At 41.1% G+C, this 26,152-nt stretch overlaps 1 protein-coding gene across 19 annotated transcripts in view; it reads right to left on the reverse strand.

Annotated features, from left to right (window-relative positions):
* Positions 1–26,152, reverse strand: part of DOCK10 (dedicator of cytokinesis 10) — a 145,353-nt gene that overhangs the window by 59,989 nt on the left and 59,212 nt on the right. For all 19 annotated transcript variants that reach the window (XM_038145324.1, XM_038145323.1, XM_038145329.1 and 16 more), the window contains exons 3-10: positions 20,831–20,920; positions 12,554–12,636; positions 9,604–9,676; positions 9,153–9,290; positions 8,709–8,843; positions 4,194–4,377; positions 2,493–2,578; positions 303–386 (exon numbers count right to left, since the gene is read on the reverse strand). In XM_038145324.1, coding sequence (XP_038001252.1) covers positions 303–386; positions 2,493–2,578; positions 4,194–4,377; positions 8,709–8,843; positions 9,153–9,290; positions 9,604–9,676; positions 12,554–12,636; positions 20,831–20,920 — 873 coding nt within the window. The remainder of the gene's footprint in view (positions 1–302; positions 387–2,492; positions 2,579–4,193; positions 4,378–8,708; positions 8,844–9,152; positions 9,291–9,603; positions 9,677–12,553; positions 12,637–20,830; positions 20,921–26,152) is intronic.

Here is a 26,152-nt window from a genome sequence, read left to right on the forward strand (position 1 = left end):
TAAACTTTGCTTTAATGCTTGTTTTGAACTAATTGAGAGCTTAGCTCAGCTGAACTGGATGACCTCCAGAGGTCACTGCCATCCTCAGCCATCCTGCAGTCCAAGTGCAGAGTCTGTACAGAAATCTCTGTGGACTCAGACAGATCCCCTCCCTCCTCACTGCTGAAGCCCTGGGTATACCCAGCGGCTTCCTGAAGTGCAACCCACTCTGCTGGCTGAGCTAACCCAGTTAGTTCATGCCACCTGTATTTTAAAACTTCTAAGAATTAAAAAAAAAAAAGGAAAAATGAAATATTGCTTACTGCTATATCAGGATCCAAAGAGAACAGGTTTAGTCGCTCTGCATTTCGAGAGGCTTTCACTGTTTCTTCTGTTTCTGTGATGTACTGTGGTGACAGAAAATAAATTAGTTTTCTGCACAAGAACAGAAATCCATAGAGCTCCTGGACTTCTACATGAGTGATCCATGCTTCCCTTGTAACATTTCCCACTTCTGCAGCAGTTATCCCCAAGCACCTCCAAGCACTCCTTGCTTGTGAAGCAGGGCTTTTCAGGCCATGACACACTTCTAAGGAATCCCAAAACAGATCAATTAAGTAATTCAAGTTTTTGTATGCTCACATACGCTATCCATTGAGGAAGATGTCAGATCTCTGCACCAAAATCAGTTTAGAGATTCCCAAGCTGAGGGAAATAACCCCCCAACAAACCAGCCCCACAGAAAAACACCTGAGCCAGGGGAGGGCAGAAAGGGGAGCAGCAAATGCCCCTCAGGCTCAGCAGGCACACAGACTGCAGTGCCACCCAAAGGGAAGGCTGGCAGTCCTCTCCCACCCACCCCGTGCCACAGGGAACATCAGACATACCCATTTCCTTTCTGACACATGCTTAAGTTAACAGCAAGCTCTCTGACAAAACCAACTCCACCTTCTGAAACTGCCTGGTGCTGTTCTAACCTACCTTCTAAAAGTTTATCCTTACGTCTAACTGCAAAAACCTTTTTCCTCACTAGTTAAGCTCATTATCCAATATGTAAAGTAAGCCCTCCACATTCCCTTCCCCTCAGAGAGCCCATGGGATATTCCAACTGCTCAATTCCTTCAGTCTTTCTTTGCACTTTGATTTTCTCTAACTTAAAAAAAAAATAAATTAATCTCTGAAATATTACGAGTGTCCATCTTTTCTGGTAGCCTAGGACTGAGTACAAGCCGTAGCTGACATGGCACAGGATATTCTCTTGTTCAATGTTTCGTGTCTCCCACAGCATCATGGTATTGCCATTTCACACTAAGTAACAAGCAGCAGCAGCCCAGCAGGACCAAGAGCTCTGTGTTCATTTCCCAACACACACTGCCCATGGCCTGACCTGCAGACGCCTCTGGATGTGGCTCTGGTAGCCAGGATTAGATAGAGATGGGACCAGGATGGGACTAGGGAAAGGCCACAGAGCACTGCTGCAGCCAGGCCTCTAGAGCCAGGGTGGGGGAACAGGAATTACCCATGTAAAGGGCAAGAAGAGCATCAGAAAGCAAGCTGACCATCTCCTATGGCCTTGCAGGCACCAGCGGCCTTTGAGATATCTGCAATATACCTCTGAGATATCTGCATCAACCAAACCATTAAAAAGAATCTACCCACAGACAAGATGGTCAGACACTTCTGCTGCCCTTAATACATAAACTCAGATCCATTTCATTTGGTTGGTTGTTTTGTTTGGTGATTTGTTTTTTTTTTTTTTTTTTCTTTTTCACATTCTAGGTGACCACTTCACATATATGAATATGACCTACAGTAAAATTCTGTCCTCAATTGCATAGACAGCTTTCAGTTCAAATCTGTGTAACATCCTCAAACAACATTTGGCTCTGTAGGCAGACAGCATCTAGAGCAGCTCACTGGCAGAAGGCTACAAACAGATTGTGCACTCGTTTAAGAGAAAGCAGTGAAGCATTTCCAATCTAGCTTTTCATTAAAAAGCTTCTTAGCACCTTACACAATTATCTCATCCACATGAAGCAGTTTATGAGCTCCAGAGGACAAAATGCCTCCCCTGGTAGCACATGCATCTTTCAATGAAGTTACAGAAGGCAATGAGCAGTCCAGAGCTCACTTCCCTGCCAGTCACACAGGAAATCTTGGCTCTCCAAGGGCCAGATTCTACTGAAATGCAGTTCAGAGGAGCAAATCTTTCACACACAGCTGAGAGGACCACACCCTTAGTGATTCTGATTTAGACCCTTCACAGGTCTAAATCAAAACACACTGTGGAGCACCTACTCTCTTCGTATCTGATGGATATTTTCTTACTTAAACAAAAGGATGGGCTGCTCAGAAAGGATTATTCCTGTCACTTGTTGTGTCTCTTACAATTGTAATAGACTGAGCTATATTTTTCAACCTTTCAGGATATTAATGATCAGGTATTGGCAGGCATTTTTCACCTAGGAAGTTCTTTCCATTAGACTCATAAAGAAAAGTGTAACATCCATTACTTTTGTGAAGTCTGGGTGCAAGGTGCTCTCTGAAGAATCTGCCTCTTCTTGAGAGCAATCATAATTCACTGGAGGTTCTGCAGGGTCTTGAAGAGAAGGAAAAATAAACACAAAATGGTTTTATTATTCTTGTTATTACCATAGGGTTTAAAAGATAAAACCCCATATTTCCATGTCATTTCTTTTTACTCCCTTCGGACTCATCACCTCTCCAAATGGAAGCAATGCTTTGTAAACCTCTGTTCTCCTCAACCTCATCTCTCACTGCTGTTCACTGTATCTTAGTCTATATTTAAGCTTCCAAACAACAGGCCTGACTACTCAGTGAAACATCCCACACATTCACCCATGACAAATATTCACACCCATGACAAAGACACCTTTTCCTCTCAGTCCCTTCTGATGCAACACCAAGGGTTTATTCCAACCAAAGATTCTGGATTCCCAGTAAAGGGAGGCAGGCAGGACCTTCCCCTCTCTCTGGGAAAGGGAGGAATGCAGTCTGGACTCCATGAGCTGCAAACCTGTGGGTCCAGAGAACAGCACTGAACACAAGCCCTGGGCTTTACCCAGCTCACCAGGGGGTGCTCTGCTCTCATGTGGTAATTCAGCCCCCTGAGAAAGAACTCACTGCAGTCACTGAGGGCTCTTCTTGCCAAGAAAGCCTCATGTCTTTTGACAAGTTAACTCTATAGTACATTCCTGTTGCTTGTTATCAGCTTTTTTATCAGTAGAGACTTCTGTTTTCTGTTAGCCTGTGTCTCTGACCTCTTATGCACATATTTCTTCCTGTTTTATTAATATTCCTTATGGGTCACATTTTCAAAAGTACTCCTCTGATTCTGAAGTGAAAGCCTCTTGTGCCTCCAAGTTCTAAAAACATCTTTGTCTCTATGAGTATCCTGTCCTTCCAAAATTAGAACTTACTATAAACATCAGGCTAAAGAGTTCAATTAGCTCTGAACATCCCAAAGATTCAGATGCATATGGATGCAAAGCTTTGACTCAGCTCAGAGCACACGCATTTTACATCTGTATTATGGTCTCAAGTGTTTTCAGCCTTAGAATTTCAGCTGGAGTGCATCCAAACTGTATGTGGATTTATCATGTGAAGGAATGAGTTACTGCCACATGAAGACTGCAGTATAACAGAGCATCCAATTCTTTCTTCCACAGTGAGAGCATAATATGCAAGCTCAAAAAAGCAAGAGGCAAAAGTCAATAAGCTTGCAGAGAAAGAGCCATGTACCACAGCTGGGTTTTTTTTTTTCTTTTAAATTATTAGCTCCAGATTTTTAAAGAAAGCATAATGTTGGAAAAAGAACAGATCAAACCACTCTCCAGCACAAAACCTTTTTAAAGCTTCAGAGTTCCAGGACAGTAAAACACAAAGTACCAGCGAGATCACTGACAGAGAGGACTAAATTTGAAAAAGAGCTGCATATGCAAAGTGGAGCCACGTTGCTCCTGCTGACTTTGTGGGAACAGCTTTACCTCCCCTCCAGCTGCTGGAAAATGATCTGAGGGGAGTTAGCTGAAACTGTTCAAGGATTGCCAAGACTGGTGCTGCTTTGTCAGGAATCAATAGGTACAGAATCCATTACAGACTCAGGCAGTTCAAATGATTAAATACTCATATGAAGGTTCCACTGTTTTCACTTGTTTAAAAACGCCCGGCAATACAAGGGATTTCACTCTTACCAAGTCTCAGATCAGTGAGATCTGCACTCTTCCTCTCCTGAATGGTTCCCTCTGGATTTATTTGCAGGATTTTGTTGAGAGTAAAAATCCAGTCATCCATATCCTGCTCATTTTCAGCTGCCAGCACAAAGTATGTGAGGTCATTCATTTTCAACTCAAAGGCATGTTTCCTAAGCCTGTTATTCTGTTGGAACAAAAAGAAAATAAAAATAAACACTAGAACTAATACAAAAAGGTAGTGACAAAGGCATCCATCTTATGGACTTGTATATGGCCACTCCTTAAAAATGACATTTAAGCAAACTTCAGTGGCTTTAAAGAAAATTCAAATAGTGTGATATTAACACAAATTTCTGTCAATTTGTGCATTTAAGAGCTTCTGTGGCCAGACATATGCCCTATATTTCGCCACAGAAATCTAAGATGGACGATGGTTCAGAAGGGAATACCTCCCATGAGGAACAAAAAAAAATCTCTGGTCACAAAATGCAGCACTTCTACATGAGTTGGAGTGGTCTGCAGAGAACAGCTCTAAAAAACAAGCTCTTACACTTGACCAGCACACCCGACACCCAAAAAGATAAATCAAAGTATTGCTAAGTTATATAAATATTTGGGGGAGAGTGGGAACAGGACTTTCCAGGAGATTGCAACAGGACAAATTCCTGCACAGTAACTATTACAATGGGTACTTCCCACATCTACTTTTGTCTTAGATGGATTTTAAAAACAACTTAGGGGATTTCAACAGTTTTTCATAAAAAGCAAAGGTGAGGTATAGTGCTGGTCAGTTATTGCAATGCTATCCTTTTCAAGCACAAAATAAGAACAAATGCCCAGTACACTGGCAATAGACTGAATTCTGAGAGCTGTTCTCTGTCACCAGATTCTACCTGCAGGAGATGATAAGTCTATCAATTTCTTTTTCATAAGAATTAACAGGTACTTAGCTACTGAAACAGCTCAGTAAAATTAAATAAAGTGATGGGATCTAACATAATGTGCTTAGTTTCTCAATTTACCCAATTAGTGAGGCACATATCTCCTAGTCTTAAGGAAGCAGTTGCATCAATTTTCTCTCCACCTTGCTTATATCTGAGAGGACAGTAATGCATTCTATCCCCTATTGTTTCACTGAACTTTTAAAGCTGACTGATGATGGACATCAGTGCCACCATTTTGATCTCAACATTCCAGAAGATTGCCATCACTTTGTTGACAGATTTAACCTTGGAGTGATGCTGACAAATGAAAAAAAAAAAAAATCATCCACCTCATAACTGGTCATTTCACTCCATTTTTTCTTCATTAACAGTCTCAAATATCACCACAGTGGTTGCCTGTAGTTCTGCACCCTGGAAGTAATTTTCTGCACAGTTCTATATGAACAAGTGATTGAGGGGTTTCTAAGCCAGATGATGAGATGATAGTGATACTTTGATTTAGGAGGAACAGAGGCAAAATCTGATACTGATTAGCAGAGGAGGATGATAACCCAGGACACTGAGAAGCAAGTTCCATGAACATTTTTTTCCAGCAGCAGAGATGATTTAGAAGATTCCTACCCAATCTGTTGCTAATCACTCACTCCAGCTCTTATATTACATGTCATGACCCAGATCAGGAATCACTTGAGACTGAACTACTTCTTCTGGAGCTACTTGGGTCAATGGGGTCAGACAAATCTTGGCTTTTCAAACTGACTTGGGATTGTCTGTGTGCATGTGTGCTATTTTTCAGTTCTGCTACTGGAAATTCTCTTGATAGGGAAATTTTCCTCTCAAGTACTTTATAGAGGTGAATATTCTTTTGGTGTTATAAATTTTAATTCATCAAGTGCAGAGTAAGAACAGGCTTGGGTTTTGTAGCAATTGGTTCTTCGGTGTTCAGTATTTATCCTGATCCTGAAATTACTCCTCTCCTCCAGTCATACATACAAGATAATGTAAAACAAGGACTAAAACTTCACTGAAACCTGTTATATATACATAAAATTATATAAGGGCTTGACTAAGAGCTAGAAGTCAAGCAAAACTATGCCAGGGATCTTAGGTAATGTCCATTTAAAACATTTAAAGCCAGGTTACTTGTAAAGTAAATTATGTACACCAGTTTATGCACAATCCATAAAAAAGAATACTCTGTTTCAATTTTACTTCAGATAAGACAAAAGCATTTAAAATGAATGGGTTTATTTTCTATTTTATATATTTCCCATTATGACATGGCCAAGATCTTTAAATCAGGTCCTGAAAGACTATCAGACATTATCTAATACAGCAATACATTTTGCATGCTGAACCTTAAAAACATCAGGCAGAGCAGGAAAACTTCAATATCCACTTTTCCATCTGCACTTCAGACTTCTGGCAAGCAGATGAGATCTACAGCAAAGTCTTTGTTTCAAATCTAAAGCCAACTATTTTACCTTCCTGATCAGTTAAAAGGGGAAAAAACCCCAACAGCGTACCATTTCTCAGTTTGCTCCTCTATAAAACTCCTTCCATATGGTATATGGACCTTGACTTCTAATCTACAACAATTAATTTCAAGTTCAAAAAATTTCTTTCAGAAAGAAGTAATACAAGATTCAAAAAAGAGACTATGAATGAGCTACAAATGAAACATCAGGCCAAGTCTAATGCCTGCAGGGTCATTCTTCCAAACCAACGAATTGTTTTGGAAGCATTTTGTATTTTATCTGGAGATGATTTCTCTGGGATATTTACTACAATTTTGATATTCTACCTCAATCAAACAGGAGCACAAAGTCATTCACAGAGACTTAAAATAATTTATAGTAGTATTAAAATTCATTAAATCACAATGTACATATCACATTTTTTCACTAAAAATTCAGATTTACCCAACTCTTTCTCCGCATTCTCTGGTCTCCCTGTTTATGGCAACTCTAAGCCAGGTTTTGTTTTTTAGCCCTATGATTCCTAGTCCATCACAGACTAGTACACTCTTGGCTAAGACTCTAATTTCTTTCTAGTTAAGTTAGCTCCAATTTGAGAGTTCCATGGTAAATGCCAATCAAAACCTATCACAGAAACTTGTATTTGGGGGCAGGCAAGAGGAGAACCCACTATGCAATCAGTGTGGGACAATCTGGAGGAACACTGTAGATTTAGAAAGCAGCTGTCAAAGGTTCAGGGAGAGGAGGATTTCAAAGGTTTCTTGAGGTTTTCTTTTGTCAGAAGTTGGTCAAAAAGGGCTGAAATCTTGCAGTCAAACCATTTCTGCAATCCTAGAGCATCATGAGAAACAACACAGCAGACAGGGTACCTTCTGGGGTGGCATTAATTATGTACATAACAAGACCCTACAGGGCTGGACTGGAGCTCTGGCTGAGACCCAGCTTACAAGACAGCCCCTGCTGCAGGCAGGAGCAAGCAGCAATTTCTCACCAGGGTTTCTCTCTAAGAGTCTCCTCCGTGGCTTCTGCTACACTTCCAGGCTACTTGTGAGCATCTCTAAAGCCAATGGACTGACACTGGCAAACATCACTGTCCTACATGCTTATCTCCATCCTTTCCTACCCGTTTGGGAAAACAAACACCCTTCTGAACAGCACTGGGACAATGGCCTTTGCCCACCGAGCTGGGGACCGTCAGCAAATACTTGTTCCCAGGTGAATCACTGGGAACTGATCACTTTTCTTGCTCCAGAGGGGTTTAGAGGTAAAGGGGGGACACCACAACCAAGAAAACATCTTATCAGGGGTCTTCCCTTGTGCTATCTGAAAGGTTTCTTTCAAAGCAATCCTCAAATCAGCCTGCCTAGCACTGTTACCAATCTCTACTGGTTAAGTTGTAACATATGGATTAAATAAAAGGCATTTCCTTATTCACTGACACATTGGGCTAGATCAGTCAATAGTCACATACCATTCAAGGTAACTTCTTGTTTAGAACAAAACAAAAGAAAAAAAGAGAAATATATTATAAGAATCAGAGAAAAGGAAGAACAAGATGGGAGAAAAAAGCTAAGAACACAGTCTAAGGGCAACAATAGAAAAAAAAGGATTTAGACATTTCTAGATAACAAACAATAAGGTTCTGTCCTACCTGATGCCATTAAGACTCTCTATCATGTCCAAAAGTGATGACCTTCAAGGAGGCTCAGGATACAAGATTCATTTCACACTTGCCCAACAGGCAGTGCTTTGTAAGCTGAATCTCTTTACCCCACAACAAGCAAGCATGAGGTAAAATCTGACATCTCAGAAAACAATTTCAGTGAAACCCCTCCCAAACATTTCACAATGTTTTTTCTCATGTTCACCATGGACAAAGAGCGTGTGCATGGTCTGCTACCATAATTCAGCTGTGCTTTTTTGTAACTTGTCAGTCTGAGCATCTGCACCAAATAAAGAGCAAAACCATTGGTGGTTTCATTTCCTGAAACTGCTAATGAGACCATTATTCTGCTAATGAACGTGTCCTTCCACTTGCCTTTTCAAATGCATCCTACATCCAAAACTCTACAATGAAATAAACTGGAACTTACCTGCACAACTCCTGTACAAGAATCCAAAAAAATACATCCCTTTGGCTCCTTAGATATTTTTTCATCTTTATAAAAATTCATAATGTACGAGTTATCCGACAACTGCGTCAGCTGGAAGTAGCGCTTTTTGAATGACTGCAGTGTGGGAAAGAAGAAGCATGAAAATTTTTCTGTACTGCAAATTATTTCCACTGATACTTTATTCACAGGGTTTAAATAACAGGTAACTCCTGACTGCACTTCCATCACTATTCTGCAGACAAATGAAATATTACTTTATTATAATTTAAAGCAATGTAATCAAACCTGAGATATAAACAATGCAATCAACCCTGAGATACAAACCCGAGATACAAACAGCTAAGTGACAATGGCAAAAAAGTGTGCCTCTGTGGGGAAAATAAATACAAATGGAATAAAGAAAGAATAATGTTGTTTCCTTACCCGAACAGTAATGCTATTGTTGACAGTGCTGTTGAAATTCCCTTTATAAAGCCATCCAGACTTGTAAACTCCTGCTGCTAATCCTCCTCCTCCTCCTCCTCCACCACCACCTTTAGAAGATGAGTGGGATGTTGTGTCCTATAGGGAAGACAAGGTTAAAATTGCACAGACGTGTTTTCTGAATTCCAAGACAAAAACTGCAATGTGTGAATATCTGCTTGATAACAAATAATCACCCTTTCATTCCTTTTGAAATAAGACATTATTAATAGCCCTCCCATACATAGGATGACATGAGACAAAGCCGTTCCACTAATTTCAGAGCTATTTAAAATATGAAATATTTTACAGGAGGTAATGACCCTCCATTATCATTCTTTATTTGATATTAAAGTAATAAATAACTTCCCCAGTAGAAAAAAACAACCCATGCCAAAACCAGAATACATACTTCATCCTTATCCACATCTTCATGATCGATTTCAAAGGAATGTGATGGCAGTTTCTCTGGTCTACATTCACTTCTGGGAGGGGGAAAAATGTATTTATTTATTTTTTAAAAACAAATAATGTACCTGCTATTTCAGGGAGGTAACCATACTGAGCCCCCATGGCAATGTCAGTACACCTTTTGCTGTGATCCTATTGTCTCCTTTAAAACCGTGACATTTTCAAAATACTTTTTTCCTAAGCCACATGTATCTTTTTCCCCCCCAAGACTCTGAAGCTGTAACTGTTCTATACAAATGATACAATACCAATTTTTGGTCTCTTTGCAGATGCAATGGTCTCATTTGCAATGCACTGGTATTTTTGACATCTGTAAAGCTTTAATAGTCAGAATATTTGTGATGGAAAACCATTGTAGGTTTTCCAATGCAACCAGTAGCAGCTGTTAAAAATTCTTTTACAAAAAGGAGGCACCACACCTGAAATATCTACCAAGTGTTCCAGGTTTCCTCTGAACAGCAGCAGAATTTTTGCTAATGACTCTTTCTGTTCCCAGGCACTCAGCAGAGCACACACTAAGCAATCCCATATCTTTTCCCACCCGTCCACTTGCTGAAGAAGCAAGAACACACCGGCACAAAGCATAAAACATGGTGTAAAAGAGGTAGTGAGAGCTCACAGAGAGGAATCTAAGGGGTTAGAAAGAGCTGAGAAAAGCCTCCAAGGAGGAACACACTCAGAGAAAAACCAAAGCAATTGCTAAATATTTTGATCCTGTCATGCACACGGCGCTGAGCTCTGTCCTGGTGCCACAGCAGGGCTGCAGTGGCCATGCTGAGCACTCACTGCCTGCCCTGGGTGCTCAGCATCACACGGCAGCTGCTTTCAATCACAAAGGCTCAGCATTCAGAAAGAACTGCTCTGACAAAAATCTGCTACACCGTGCAGCCATTACTCGAGTTGTTGCACGAGTGTGTGACCCAGCACAGCAAGGCCTTCAAGCACACCCGAGCACGAAGTCCTTCAGCACTGCTGAAGGCTGCTGAGTCCCAATATGCTTGTTTATGCATGGAAAATCCCACAGAGAAGTTCAACACACCCTCAGTGAATGGAGTTACTTTAGCTACAGTTAGACCTGGTATTGTAAATGATATTCCTTCCCCACAATGTAAAGCTAAACACTTAACACTCATCCAGTGCTTGCCAATACAATGACTTCCTATAAAGAGATTGATACGAGAGTATGTTCAGATTTTTAAAAGTATGACAGCAGGTCTCTTCAAATGGAACACAAACCAGTAAAAAGTGGGCATCCATAGCTATCAGCAGTGAGATACAGTATAATGACCAGGATATAGAATGTCCCTTTATTTTTCTTTAAAAGATTTAGTTTAAAACACCAAACTTTGTAACATCAAGTGTAAATCAAGGTAGAAGAGGCTGGAAACAATACGAAATGAGGTGGATCTCAAACCAGATCTGTTAAAGGTATGATAAGCTCAAAAGCCATGGCAGTTTCCAGCAAAAAAAATGCAGACAACCACCTCTATAACTTCGTGTCTGAAATATCAACAAGTGTGGCACCCAAACCTTCCCTACGAGACACAAAACACAAGATCTCATGTCAGTGCAATCCTCAGTACAATGTATGTGCCAGCAGGGGGGAAAAAGTAAGATGTAAGACACCCTGGAACCCTTGGAGCATGAACCCATGAAAGCAAATCCCATTAAGCACCACACTAAAATATCCTTTGTAGAAGGGGATGTATGTAATCAGCTAAAATGTACTTTTGTGAATAGTAATGCACCCACATCTGCCCCATGCATATTTCATAAGAGTGAAGACATTTAAGGTTAAATGGAAAACTGCTGTGCTACAAACATTTTCCTTGAGCACTAAATGCATTAATTTTCTAAACCAATCAGCAGGCTGGGTACTTAAGAAAGGGTGTGCTTATAATCTCTGATTAGCAAAACTGCTCTTAATGGCTTTTTGTACTACCACGTATGCTGTTCATAAAAATATCAACCTACAGGAGCAAATGCAGGTCTTCAGGAAGGTTTGCAGTGCAAAACCCTCTGAACACAGCATCTAACTGGGCCATAAGACTCAATTTTATGAGTTTTTTCAGTTCTTCAGCAATGAAGTTAGTACTGGTTTCCATCCAACCCAAGGTTGGAGCACTCATTCATTCCTGTCCTATGTGCAGGTAAAAACCTTTTTCATCCAGTTAATTTTAATGACTCAAACTCCAGGAAAGGAGGCAGTAAAACAGCTCATTCTGGCACTTGGTGATTTTGGTAACTACTCTCTAAAACCTCCCTCAGGGGCAGGACACAAACCTTCCAGAAACAAGAGTATGGGTAGAAACTCATGTAGGAATGAGCACAAAATTCTTCATTTCTTTCCACTCAAGTCAAGGAACTTGTTCCCGCTCCTCCCAGCACTTTCCCAGTGATTTTCATGTTCGTGTGCCTCCAAGCAGAGAAGAAATGCCCCTTACCCTGACACTGGCACACCTCCACTGCCTTGTACAATCAGCTCTCCTGTACATACAGCCATAAAGCACTGAAATCCTACTCTCTGTTCCACTGGGTAACTAAAAGGAGAATGAATCCCAGTGAAAGGTGAGTGACATTTATGCATTATTAAGGAAAACGAAAAGCCACCTCTCCTGTATCAACTGTGCTCTGAGAACACAAATACACTTGTAAGGATTTGAATCAGCACTAATGGGGTTTGTTGATACCAGTGAATTCTGCAGAGTCTTGAACTTTTCTGAAGGACCTTTGCTTCCCCTTTTTAAAAATGCAAGGCACTAAAAATACGGTAAAACAAGCACAGCTCAGAAGACAAAGGAAAGTGCAAATATGGACAAAGCTTAGCAAATAACACAAGAGAAAAATAATGGGAAAAAATAATAAAAAAGGGAACTTATGCGAGTTCTTACTGTGGTAAGTGTCGAAAGTCTTCTGAATAGGATTCATATTTGTAGTTCACAACATGCCAGTGGGAACTGTAGTATTTACAAGCCTAAACAGAAGAAACACAAACAATACAATAGAATTACTACGAGGGTTTCGACTCAAGAAGACTAGAGAATTGATAAAGTTCTGGGCAGCCCAAATGCTAGAGAACATATTTTTCTCTTTTACAGCTGGGTGCTCAGTTCTTAAAGGAAAGCCAGAGTCAGATGTTTCCATATTTTGAAGCACAATTTCCCTTTAAAATCAAATGCACTGAATCACATGAGATGGAGGAGGGAGCTGATAGCATTTTAACATGCTTTACTGATTCTCATCTGCTTTCTAGGAAGCATCATTAAATTATATAGTTACTGCCTCAAAAGACATGATCTAGTTTAGGCCTGACTTCCTCCATGGACATTGATTACACATTTTTTGTTTGCATCCTGTTTCATTACCTAAGTCTTCCACTGTAAATACATTTGCCTTACTCTTTTGTTTCCCTTGTTGCAGCATAAGTGCTCTACTTCTTATTCTGCCCTTCAGGATTGATCTTTAACCTCTTAATAACATTCAAGAATATATTAATAGGACTACAATTTTTCACCAGTCTCATTTTCCCTTCCACACTGTATTTGCTGAGTCATGTCATCATGTAGTTTTCACTGTCTAAAAATTTTCTTGCTGGTTTTGCATTCACCTTTGAAAATTGTTCTTAGTACATCAATCTCCCTTTAAAAAGGAAGCCAAACCTGAACTATAGGGAAGGGCTTGCCTGTGCTGTCAAATAGACCAGAATATCTGTGCAATTTATTTGATGCAGAACTTTTATCAGTGCAGTTAAACACAACATGACATTTTGAAAGGAAACAAGATGCATGAAATATCTAGAGCTATTGCTAAGATGCACATCTACATGAAAAATGACACTATGTCAGAATTTCCAGTGATTCTTCATACAGAGTGTAAATTGCAAACTGATATTTGTACAGTATGCTGAAGATTTCACCACATTATTATTTTCTCCCCACACTCCACGTGAAGATTTGCGCCAGCCCACTTGAGATGGAAAGGAAGAAAGAGAGGGATCAAGCCCAGAATCCAACAGTAGAAGTTGCTGCCCAAGACCACAGGGAAAAGGAGGTACATCAGGAAGGAAAAGGGATCTACAGTGGAGAAAGAAGCAGCAGGACTGAAAGGAATCTGAGGTGGGAACAGTAAAGACAGTCTCACAGAAAGGATATGAGACTCCAGGCATCAAACAGAATGGAGCAGCAGATGGATCAAAGGTGTCTAAATGCCAAGAGCTGTGCAGGGAAGGTAGAAGGAAAGAGAAGAAAGGACAATTACAAATTAGTATAAAAAGGTTGACTGCTTCAACTGGGAGTATTCCCTCTCTTCATTCCCAGCTTCTTCTGAAGTGCCCATGGGAGTCATTGCTTGCACAGGGCTCTCTGCCTCAGAGGGATAGAGAGGGGATTATCAGGCTGCCGGAGAAAACCTCAGATGGGCTGTCTAAATTACTCAGCACCAGCTTAACAGATCTCTTTTTCTAAATCTTGTGCAAAATTGGCAGAGTATGTAGCCATAAATTATTTTAGGAAGTAGTCTTCTTTGTATTCAGAGTCTTCTGTGACAGCTTTATTTGGTTTAGAGTGTGGAAAAGGTGGCAAGGAAGTGGGTGCACATTTATAGGCACTTCTCTCCCTGGCAATTCAGCACAACCAAAGGCACTGAACACATTCCATGTGGATTCAGCATCCACCTTCTCATCTGACACAAGACCTCATTATTTTACAGGATCCAGAATAAAGAGTGACCATTAGACAATACAATCCCATATTCTCCAAGAATGAAGATAATGTTACAGCATTATAACTGACTCTCTCTGTGCTTGCCAGGGTCAGGTTCAAAGCTACCCCTGAAAACCACTCCAGCACTGATTGCCCTTGGCCTCTGAATGTAGAGATAATAAAAAAAATAACCACTTCGCACCCAACTTTCTTGGTCACTCTTGCATTTGTGTTGAATGTGTGTGACAGTCACCTAGGCTATGAGAATACTCTTACAAGAGAAACATATTCTCTATTATACATAAGCCAAGGAGAAGCTTCCAGAGCATTGTGAGGGTGAGCCCAGAACTTCCATTTCACACATCATTCCTTTTCTCCTCAGCAAATGTAAACCAAGTGAACCTTCTACAGAAAGGACCACTTTTCCCCTGTGGTACTTTCATTACTAAGTATTTTATTTAACAGATGCAATTAAAGCCCACAGAGAGCTCTCAATGTTGGCTTTTATTGCAAACATTATAGGCTGGTGTGTTCAAAAAAGCAGTTGTGAATAACATATAAAGCAGGCCACAGTATTTTAGCTTGTAACTATAAAGGTTTATTGTGCTCCTCCAAGAAAAAGCTAATCAAAATAAAAATCAAAGGGGACAAAGCAGCACATTCAAGTATCACTCAATAAATTCACAAAAGACAAGCTAACCCAGTGCAACAGCTACCACTGTTCTGGAACTAGCTTCTGTGGGGAAACTAGAGCTAACTTAAATAGTAACACCAAAAAAAGATTTTCTCTTCAGAATATCCCAAATGAAAATTAAATACTTCTGCTAACCATACTGACTTAGAATTATTTTTTTTAAATTGGAAATTATTACTGGAAATTAAGTTTTAGCAATGAGGAACAACACCTGCAAACCTGATTTGAGGAGCAAGTAAAACCTTTATAGAGGCAGATATTTCAAGAAGAGGCTAGAGCTGGATACTTCCTGGCAAAGAACAGAGGCACCAATGCAGGGGCTGTTGAGCTCAAGTGAACTGTGGGGGAGGAAAAATATAGACGGAGAAATGGAAGTTTTGGGATGTGGGAGGCTTGGCACATGTTTGCATGAACTTTCTACTGCTCTGTTAACCAGGCAGGCAGCACAGCCCATTCCCAGGGGCCCCATCAAACTAAGGTCTTTCCTTTGTTTTTTTAAATTTTTCTTTTTTTTTTTTTTTTTTGTTTGTCCAGATGGCCTAATTTTTCCTTGCAGGGACAGAAAATCCTGCAGACTTTTTCCATGTGTAACTTCTTATCGCTGTTTCTGGTGCTGACAGCATGATGGCTACCCCTGTGAATAAGGCATTTAAGAAAGATTTACCCAGCAGTGGAAAGGAACATTTTGGAGGGAAAAAAACCCAACCCCACCAACCAACTCACAAAAAAACCCAAATAAACAAAAAGAAAAAAACAAAAAAAAAAAGGGCGGGGAAGTGAGGGAAACAAAAAGGAAACAACTTCCCTGCTTATATCCTCTCTAAGACAGCACTAGCATGTGGCCTTCAGAAATGGAGATGCACATACAATAAAAGTTATTCGTGGAACAAGAGGGCTCCTTGCAGAGGAACTGCATGCACAGAGAAACTCTGTCCCCCCACCCTGGCAGAGTGGCCGTTCCTGAGGTGGAACAGGGTAGGGCAAGCACATGCAGGAGCCTGGAACAGAAAGCCAGGACCTTCCGGAGCTGGCTGCGGCTGCAGAGGAAGCTGCAGAGGTGGCCCTGGGCTCTGCCCATGACGTGCACAGCCCTGCTCACAGAGCCTCCCCTCTCTCCTCTGACCTCATCTGCAACGCCAGAGGAAGGAAATGTGTGGGGATTTGGGGAGGTGGAAGGAGCTGAGATCACCCCGGGTGGAAATCCAGCCCAGTGAGCACAGCAGCATCACCAGCGGCTCTTGCCAACTCGTACCTTCATTCTGGGGCTCTCAACACTGTGCCCAAAATAACAGTTCACATGTAAAGTCAACGCCAGTGACACAGGCAAGTAACAAGCCAAAACATTGAAACACTATTGCTTTAAAGTATCAAACATTTTAACAAGTATTTATTTATCTTCTGTGCTATCAAAAGACTCACTATCCTTTAATAATCTATGTCTAGCCCTGACACTACAGCTCTTTCATGCACTGAAAAAACTTAGATTTTGAAGATGGGGAAAATTACACTGTGATGAATGACAACAAAACTTTCTGGGCATCATTGTCAACAGGAGTTCCCATTTTAGTCTAGGAAAAAGGTAAGAACAATGCAGATTGGCCTGCAAATCAAAAAGCCTCCGAAATCAACACTATGGGCACACCACCATTTTCAGAAGTTATACAGGAGGCTGTGGCTTCTTTACATTGTGATTAATAAACCCATGTTTCGTAATTACTTAGAGATCCTGTAAACCCAACCTGCAATACCTCAAATAAAAACTCCCTCAGATGAGCAGCAAGGGTTTTGTAAGCTTACTACAAGTGACAACTCCCTCTTGTGTATCTAGAAAACCTCAACAGGAAAGTTCAGAGACACCCACATGAACACTATATTATCACAAAGTTAACTACATCATTCACTGAATGAAATTGCAATATTCCCACACTGTTATTTCATTTTGATTTGTTTTTCACCCAGAAAGATCACTCCTTCTGCCCCTGTACAGCTCCTACACCTCCTCATTCATGGGGACAGCCCCTCTACAAACATGTTTCCCAAAAACTCATCCACATAGCACCTTTTTTTTTTTGAAGGATCACCTGGCTTAAACTCATTTCTTAAAGGAGAGCTGACAACTAATATTTATTTACTTTCTGCATTTTTTTTACATATACCTAGAATTTTATTCCTAGAGATACACACACACACACAAACACCATGTATTTGTGTGCCCATGCCTGCATTCTTCCTGAAAATGCTGGCTTCATGCAAACCAATATGGGAATAAGTACATTGCAATTAGGTAGTTTAAGTTCCTCAAACTAAATGCAACTTTGAATAGCAAAGTGTACTATCCCCTTATATTTCCAAATGAAATGTGGGGAAAATCTCAAGAATTCCCATTTGATCTGCATATTCAGGATACAGACTAAGGAAAGGCGATATTAGGAATGTTTTTATTACCTATAAGGAAGAATTTTATTTTGTTTCTAGTGAAGAGAATATTTCTTTTTGTCAAAATTATGGACCCTGAGGACAATGCTGACTGGCATTAATGCAGCAGACGTGCAGCAAACTCTGTGAGGAATGAGAAAATTCAGAATTTGGAAGGAAGCAGCATGATAAAGGAAGTCAGGAATACTTAAAACAACAAACCACTGAAGACAATTTTATTCTGGCTTTAAAAGTTTCTGGAAACTTATCCTTTCTTGGAACCTGATTTAGTTCCTCAGGCTGGTCCTGCCTAAGAAAAGTTAAGGTGGAAAAAATCCAGAAGGAAAAGATCGTAATACAACTACAGATATAGGAATAAGCAATTCATGAAGTATTAACTTTAAAATAAAGCTAATACTTAGGAGCTATAAATTAATAAAGGGACTCAGATATTTATCAATCATAAAATGCAAAATATTTATTCTCCTTGCAGGCATAAAATACTTATTAAGGGATTATTTATTTGCCTTGGTTTTATTTTGTTTTAGATTTTCATTTTGCAGTTTCAGCAAAACACAGGTGGGTCAGACATCTTATTTAAAGTCAATTCTTCTGCCTCACCCATTGCAATAACATTTCAATATCACCAAAAGGGAAAGTTTTGAGTTCCTGAGGAACGCAAAGGCAGTATTAAGAGAGCTCAGTGGACAACCAGAGGCAGAAACCCTCCACTACAGGTGGATACATCAAATGCCATCAATACTGAAAGCTTTCCTCAGCAACATCAGCCTCATGTCTCCATTTGTCTTGTCAGCTCTTTTGGATCCATAAACTGATACTGCCCAGGCAATTGAGTCCTCCTGGTGTGCCTCTAAGTACTGTTTATGGTTGCTTGAGGAACGGAAATCTGGACAAATCCTCAAGCTGTCTTTGTATGGATTTTGGTAAGGGCTGGGGAAAAACACCCTCATCCCTGAAGGGCTATAGCCATGAAAGGGGTAGAGGTGGAGGAAAAGCTTTCCCGCTGCCACCACTGGGAAACACACAGCCAGGAAGAGACAGACAGGCTGTTAAGGCATCATTACAGACTTCTGACAACCCTTTACAAATGACCTTGATCTTGTAGACAAGACCCTCTGAACACTTCCAAGCGCCCAGAAGAGTGAGACAAGAGATCATGGATCTGAGGTCTTAATGGATCTGAGTTTCAGTGCCATGTCCTCACACTGCACCCTACAGAGGAAATTGGTTTCCCCTCCAAGAGTAGATGCCTCTTTTAGAGCTCACCAGCTTGCTCCATGTCTGTCTCAACTTGCTGAAGTACTGAGGTAGTGAGCAGTCAGAGACAGCTGATACCAAAATGGCTTCAGCATACAGAGCTGGACATTCCCCAGAGTCTCATCAGGAATTGGGCATTTGGTCCTGGGTTGCCACAAGTCCAGGTGACCAACAGTCAGTCAAGTGTGCCCAAGGTGGACACCTTCACTGCGCATATTGTGCTATATTTGAAGAAAGACTCTTTCAGTGAGTGAAGAGTTGGCTTTTCCACAGTTCCAAGACAGAAATGAAGTCCACCAACTCCACTCCTGTACACCTATCCCAAAGTGCTGAACACCTGCTGTGAACACAACAGGCTGCTGCTAGGGCAGTAACATCTCTGCAACTGCTGCAGGGGACAACCATCACAGATCTTCATAGAATCCCGTGCTCAGTTTTGCCTAATTTTGGACTGGAAACCATCCTCTTCATAGAGTTTAATTTATTATGTATATACGTATATTTTTTGGCTTTGTGGCAAATTGGAACATACGCATTACTACTTTAAACAGGGTCTTCACCCAGCTACTCTTCCATGCACAGCCTTTAGTCCTATTGTACTGGTTTTTCCCACTGCTTTGCTCCCCTCTCCCCCTCCCCCTGGCTCACTGGTACAGCAGAGAAAGCTAATAGATGCACTCAATATGTGTTTCACCAGGTTGCCATTAGCATCCCCTTGGCGTACTCAGCCGTAACGATTCCCTACACTGCGTTCCATTTTTAGACCACCACTTTCTCTGTAAAGCCATGAGGGCAGTGCTGGCCTTGCAACTTGTGGAACCTTAAAATAAAAAGCAGACCCCAAAGTGCTGAAAGGGCAGTGAGGCTTCTGGGAAGGTAGATAACTCCACAAGCTATGTTATCTTCTAACACTGCTGCCAGATTAACAAAGATGGCAAAGTTCAGGCAATCTGAGCTGGCAGTAAATTATTATTGCTCTTTTTAGACCTGCTGAAAAGAAATAGGGCCAGCCTGTAAAATGTCACATTGCATACAATTCAACAGCTACATTTCTGCCTAATTTTGGACTCAAGGATTTCTAATCCCTGTGCTTGTCTGCCACTGACTTTTCCTCACAGTTTCCTCTTGCAATTATAGAACATATGAAATACTTTTTCAGACCAGAAGCGAGGTGTGAAAAATCCCAATCTGTGAAAAAAAGGCTGAGAACCATCACATTATGGGCTAATCATAAGTGCTTGGAATTTAACGCCTCCTCAACACTGGCCAAAAATTTGGTTTCATAAACCTGTTTTGTTAATGCAAATGGTGAGCTATTTTGCACATCCATAATGAAAGATGGGAATGTTCAGGGGTTTATCTAAAATAAATTCCTTTGAACAGCGCAACCAGCTCCTCTAAAGTCCTTCAAAATGATAAAACCAGAAACAACACGAAATATTCCTGAGGCAGCAGGATGAGAAATCTTCTCCTACAATCTGAGATCAGGTATGGAAACAATACAATCATAGGGGTTTTTTAAAGATAGAGCAATTTTTCACTCCTGGTAGGCCTCTAACTGTCAAAGAGGAACTTGTTGGACTTTCTATTATGGTAAAGTGAAATAGACCCTAAGTACTGACAATAAATATAAACCCCCAATCACCCTTCACAGTGCACCTACTCCTCCAAATGAGATACATACCTTGTAACAACACCTAAGAGTCTAAACCAGTGCCAATGGGTTTTCTATTTTTGGAAAGGTATCAATATTTTCAAAGTGCAAAGCACATGCAGATCGCCGATCATTAGCAGTGATGTAAAAATACCAACATCAATAACACTGGACTAGTGGTGACAGGGAATGCAGCTGGAAAATAGTACAATGACAGGCTAATTCAGGCCATTTGCATTTTTTCTAGATACAAACATCTCACAATAGGCAACTGCAGACATGCTGTTAACCCTCCCCCCTCCTACTGGCCTTCAGAATTCCAACCTGATTCAAATCACCTAAAGCACATTAAAAGAAAAAAGATGTTCATTATAAACATAGCAAACCTCCCCCAAACTCTTAGTTGCACTTAAAATTAGATACTCACCTCTCTAACAAATAAATTTTCTGCTTTTTGTTCTGCATCTTCAGGTACAGAAGGATACAGTGTCCTGATTTCCAGTGAAATTGTGTCTATCTGACAATAAACAAAAAAAAAAAAAATGCAATTTAGTCAAAGCCAAACAGAAAAGCAGTTGTGTCTCAGGAAGAGGTTAAGAACCTTGCTATCATGGCTTGCATTTTTCAGTTTGTCGTGCAGCCAACACACATGCATACCAACAACTGCAACCCAGCTCCTGCCCACACACACTATTCAATACTATCAGCTAAGGCATTAATTACAAGGAAGAACAGTGTTCAAGTAGATTTCTGGGAATAAAACTGTTCCAAGCAAAGTTCCTTCAGTCTCTGAGGTTTCTGATAAAAAAAAAAAGTCAAGTTTTCCTTACATCCTCTCCCAGACATACATGCCAACTCCAACAGTGATATTTGCTTCCTCCACTTCCCTTCTCCACCTCATGCCTGTTTGGGGAGGAATGTGGAGACAGAACTAAAAGCTTTGATTCAAGAGGAGCAGAGTCGCCCCAGGAAGCTGTAAAAGGAGTGCCACAGGACAGCTCAGCGGCTGGAAAGCAAGGAGAACCAGGCAGCAGCTTCTTGGAGGGACATTTCCACCCGAGGGCACAGGCAGCAGGACACTGGCGCTGCCTGCAGCCTCTTCCAGCCTCCACAAATTAGCCCTATTTCTGAAAGCAGCTGCTGGCTGAGCTGTCTTGTCAGGCCCCAGAGCAGGAAACCACAGAGAGAAGTGGATCTCCTGAAGTTCTCCACAAGGAGCCAAGCTTCTCTTGGCTCCCAGCAGCAGGCCCGGGCCACCAGCAGCGCCTGCGTGACCCTGTGCTGGGGCTGGCCAAGGCAGCCACTTCGCAGAAGGCTCACAAGAGGAAGCTTTGGGGTATTTTCAATTAACCTACAGATCTGTCCCACTCGTTTTCTCTGCCATAAGAGAAAACAACCAAAAGCAATGCCCAGCAGCCCAGATTATGCTCTCAGTTACAATGGAGTAACTCTGTCATTCAAGATAGCAAAGGACTGAAACCCAGACAAATCTGGCCTCCCAAACACATTTTCTCTTCCACTACAAAAAGACCCAGAATTTTCAGAGGAAGGCCTGAGGCAGACAACTGGTTTAGTATGAAGAATCACCACATACTAATTCCACGAAGCAGCTTGCAGTACCTCCTGCATCCCTGGAGGCTCTCCTCCATGTCCTCACCCTCAGACTAAAAGGTGATGTTTTCTCTCCATAAACTGAAGCACCCAAACTCTACACAACAAGTGCCTGGATATTATTGACTGCATTTTTCCTCAGAGTTTAAGTGAACTGCTCTGATTTACCTCCATCACTTTCCACATGAGTAGTTATGAAAAAAAGGCACATACCACTCAGGCAGAAACATCATGGGATTCCCCAAACTTCTGCTTTATCTGGAGAGATCGGGATACAATATGATTAAACCATGGCTCTCACAGAAAATGATGGGGGCCTCACAGACACCAGAAAGAGAAAAAAATCCCATTGTTCCGACAAACAGAACACCGTTTTCTAAAATGTGGGTTCCTGGGCTCTACCCATCTGTGCTACCAATGCCTGCATGAAGTGATTTACACAGTCATTGAGTCTATGAGTAAAAGAGACAGAAAGTAGAGAAGTATGAATTCTCAGGCCATGCTTAGTAATACATGTCTGAATTCTTGGTTGCTTAGGGACTTCCCAGCAGTACTCACAGTCTCTGAAAGGCACCTTATTCCTTTTACTTCACACATATGTGACATTTTAAGCAGTGAATTTTTTTAAGCAGTCACGACAAGACACAACCCCTGAGCACAGCTGGAAAGCCTGGGATGCCCCTGTGGCCCATGATATGGAGCTTGTAATGCAGATGTAATGCACCCTGTACCTCACGCTGACCCTGTCATGGTGGTGAATAAGCTTCAGAGAGACCTGCTCTGCTTGCCCACAGCAAAACTTGCCTGCTCTTCGTATTGCACAGGAAGCAGTGTCAAGTATCTTTGATTACAGGTAAGACATAGAACAAGTCAATTTTTTTACCTAATACAACACTTCTTGTCAACTGACTGAGAGAGCTGCTATTTGCCTTAGTGGGGCCATTGTGTCTCCCTGTCCTTACACAGCCTGTTAAAAATACTGTAGCTGAACACGACAGGTAACCCAAGCCCACTGTTGTGCCCGTGGTACGTTCCCTCACTGTCCTCCCCAACAAGACTGCACTTGAAAGAAAAAAACACAGCCCTACAAACCTAAGAAATCAAGTACCACTGGGCTTGTTGCCTTTGTAGACTTTGACAAAGACTATCACAGGTTTATTTACAAAAAATTGGGACATGGAAAATGTTGCATATTGTTATATTTAAACTTGTGTTAAAAACTACAAAGAACTTCCCTTCTGAGAACTGGTTACATTTAACCACTTAGCTGCAAAAGCTTGGCCACAAAGGCTCTTCCTGTTCATAGTTGATTACTTTCAAAGTTAAATGCTCTTAAAAGGCTGATCAGGCATGGCATTATTCACCAAAACTGCTTTATTCAGAAAAGAACTAAATTTCAACAACAGAATATATGCTTCTGAAACAGTCATCCAAAAAAAAAATCAGAGATTTTATTTAGAGAATTCAGTATTTATAAATATGCTGTGAATTCAGCCTAATTCTCTAATGTTTAGGCAATCATGGCAATTGTTTGTTCAACCCAGAGACCAATTACCCTCTTATTTGTGCATGCAAACTGTGGTAATCAAATAATGCAGGTATCAGCCTAAAGCATTCAAGTCTATAATTCTTCTGAATTATTTTAAATTTATTTTATATAAATATCCTATATCTAACCATGATTTCTGGCACTGCCAGGCTCTCTCATTTGCATAAGCTGTTGGCCTCAGGTGTTGGATGAGCAATAAGGTGCAATTTCACTAAGCATCTTCTCTCGCCACATTCAACTTCTACAGTGAAGGACACAAGTTAATACTGCTCTTCTCAAACACTGATTAGGAATAATGTTTTCAGGCAGTGACTGCTTCCCAGTGACATGGTGAATTTAGCATTTGAAATGGGAGTTCAAACTCCATTAGCCATTTCCAACATTTTCAGTCCCAATATATTCCAAACAGCTTTTAGTCTGAAAGCATGTTAGCAGCAGTTAAATCTTTAGAGGGATGCAGCAACAACAATGGTATTTACTTCCTGCAAAGGCTGCCCTTCAGAGAGACATAACTACACACTGGCTGACGTGTTCCTCTCTGGTAATGCTGAAGTTCAGGCTCTCTCATGAAAAGCTGCTCAGCCCCACTTTCATCCAAGTAAACAGATTTACTAAACATTACCAAAACATGCAATGACATAGTCCATCAAAATAAAATAGAAGGCTGAGATGGAACTATGCTGTATAAATACTACAGTGCTGAGGCTGCTGTGGTACAGGGCTTCCCGACAGGCTGCAGCCCCAGCACAGACCTCACCACCTGTGGGGGGGCAAGGAGAAAGGAAAGCAGGAGCAGAGCATGTTTAAAAGACAGATTTTGCCCCATCACTCCCTGAATCACATCCAGGGTGAGCAGCTATGTTTTGCCCACAGCTTGCTTTGCTGACTGTATTAGCTCTCTCTATTTATGGTTGGAGTACCTCCCTAAGAGTCCAGACAGCTCTCACTGTCGTGCTCTGCCAGCCCATGCAAACTTGCACGTCGAGGATACCCACAACCCCATTAATCATGACCGTAATGGACTCAATTTCTGCTCCTCTAAGAATGAGCAGATACTCACTTGGAAAGAGGGAGCTAAATCATGTGCTATTTGAAATAACTCATGATTTCACCACTGTAGCTCTTCTGATCTTAGAAATAAGAGTCAGGTTTCCAGGGGATTTTCCAAGGAGTCTCCAAGGCCTGCATTCCAGCTGCCCCTATGGCATGCACATTTCATGTTAAGAGACAGTGTCCTTATCTTGCTCCCTCCCCTTACAGATGCATCTGGTTCTGCTATGAACTTCTGTATCCAAATGAACAACTTTTGTCCCTGCACAGCATCTAGAAAGCAGAGGTTTCACAACCTGAAAATCAGGGAGATTTTGGCTTTTGTTCAGGGCTAAAAAAAAGAAATCTGGAAACAATCATGCCTGCAGTGATGGCAAGTAAAGCCATTTCACAACTCAGCCCCTCTTCTTCTAAGGCCCCCGTGATGCATGGAGAGAACAGGGCTCCCAGGTGGGCTTTCAGAAGCCCAAAGAGTCAGGAGCACATCAGACTGAACTTCAATAGGTTTTGCATTATGCAGGCAAGTTTTGCCATCTTACACCTGTCCTAAATTTAGGCAATGAATTATTGTTTCTATTGCAGGTTGAAAACCAGGCATTCAGCCATATTTATAAAAATAGTTAAAAAGAAGTCTGAGTTCTGCTTTTCAAACAGATTTAGGAAAGTCATACGTTAGAAGGAAGAACAAATTTTCATGACCCAAAGAGTTTAACATGCTTTTATACCATACAAATTTAAGTGACTATTAAATACTTTAATCTACCTTTTTAATACAATTAACTTATATTTACCAACATACAATTAACATATTTAGTTACTAAACCTCCACACAAGAAAAGCTATTAGCAAAGGAGTGCTGATCCTGCCAGCCCTCCTTGCCACTAAGGAAGAGCAGCAGTGATTTTAAGCAAGACTTCAGATCCTAAAGATTTGAAAAGAGACTGCTGGGTGCTTGGTAAATTTCCAAAGGATGGAAGAAAAGATAAAAAAATACCTATGAAAGGATACAGCAAGTATTTTGTTTGGACGTATGACAGTGCTTAGGAGCAGGAGTACAGATGTATGACAACAAAACCAGGTAACACTAAGATGTCAAAAGTTAAAGGTGGGAGTGAGACCAACGTGAAGGAAGGTGTCACACTGCCTTCATGGCTTCCTTTCTGGCAAACACACTGTGGAGAAGTGAGAAAGAGGAATCCCAGACAGCAGCAGCTCTAGTTGCCAAGGAGAGTGTGGCCAGGTTTGGGGAACAGAAGGTGATGGAAGCACAGCAACCCAATGGTGAGGATGCAAAACTACCAGGATCATCACCAAGCTTTTTATAGGTACAACAGGAAGCCCATCAACTCCCTCCTGCTACCACCCAGAAGTACACTGTAAGCTATGTGCTGATGACAGACATTTTCACTGGCCATTATTTCACAGCACAGCAACAGAAGGGAAATTTGTTCATGGGATACAGGAACAGGTGAAAAATGAAGCTGAGCTCATAATGCTTTTTCTGAAATGAAGAATGGACTATGGGCAAGCAAATGAGTT

Source organism: Motacilla alba, chromosome 9 (assembly GCF_015832195.1).
Source record: "Motacilla alba alba isolate MOTALB_02 chromosome 9, Motacilla_alba_V1.0_pri, whole genome shotgun sequence".
Classification (NCBI taxonomy): domain Eukaryota; kingdom Metazoa; phylum Chordata; class Aves; order Passeriformes; family Motacillidae; genus Motacilla; species Motacilla alba.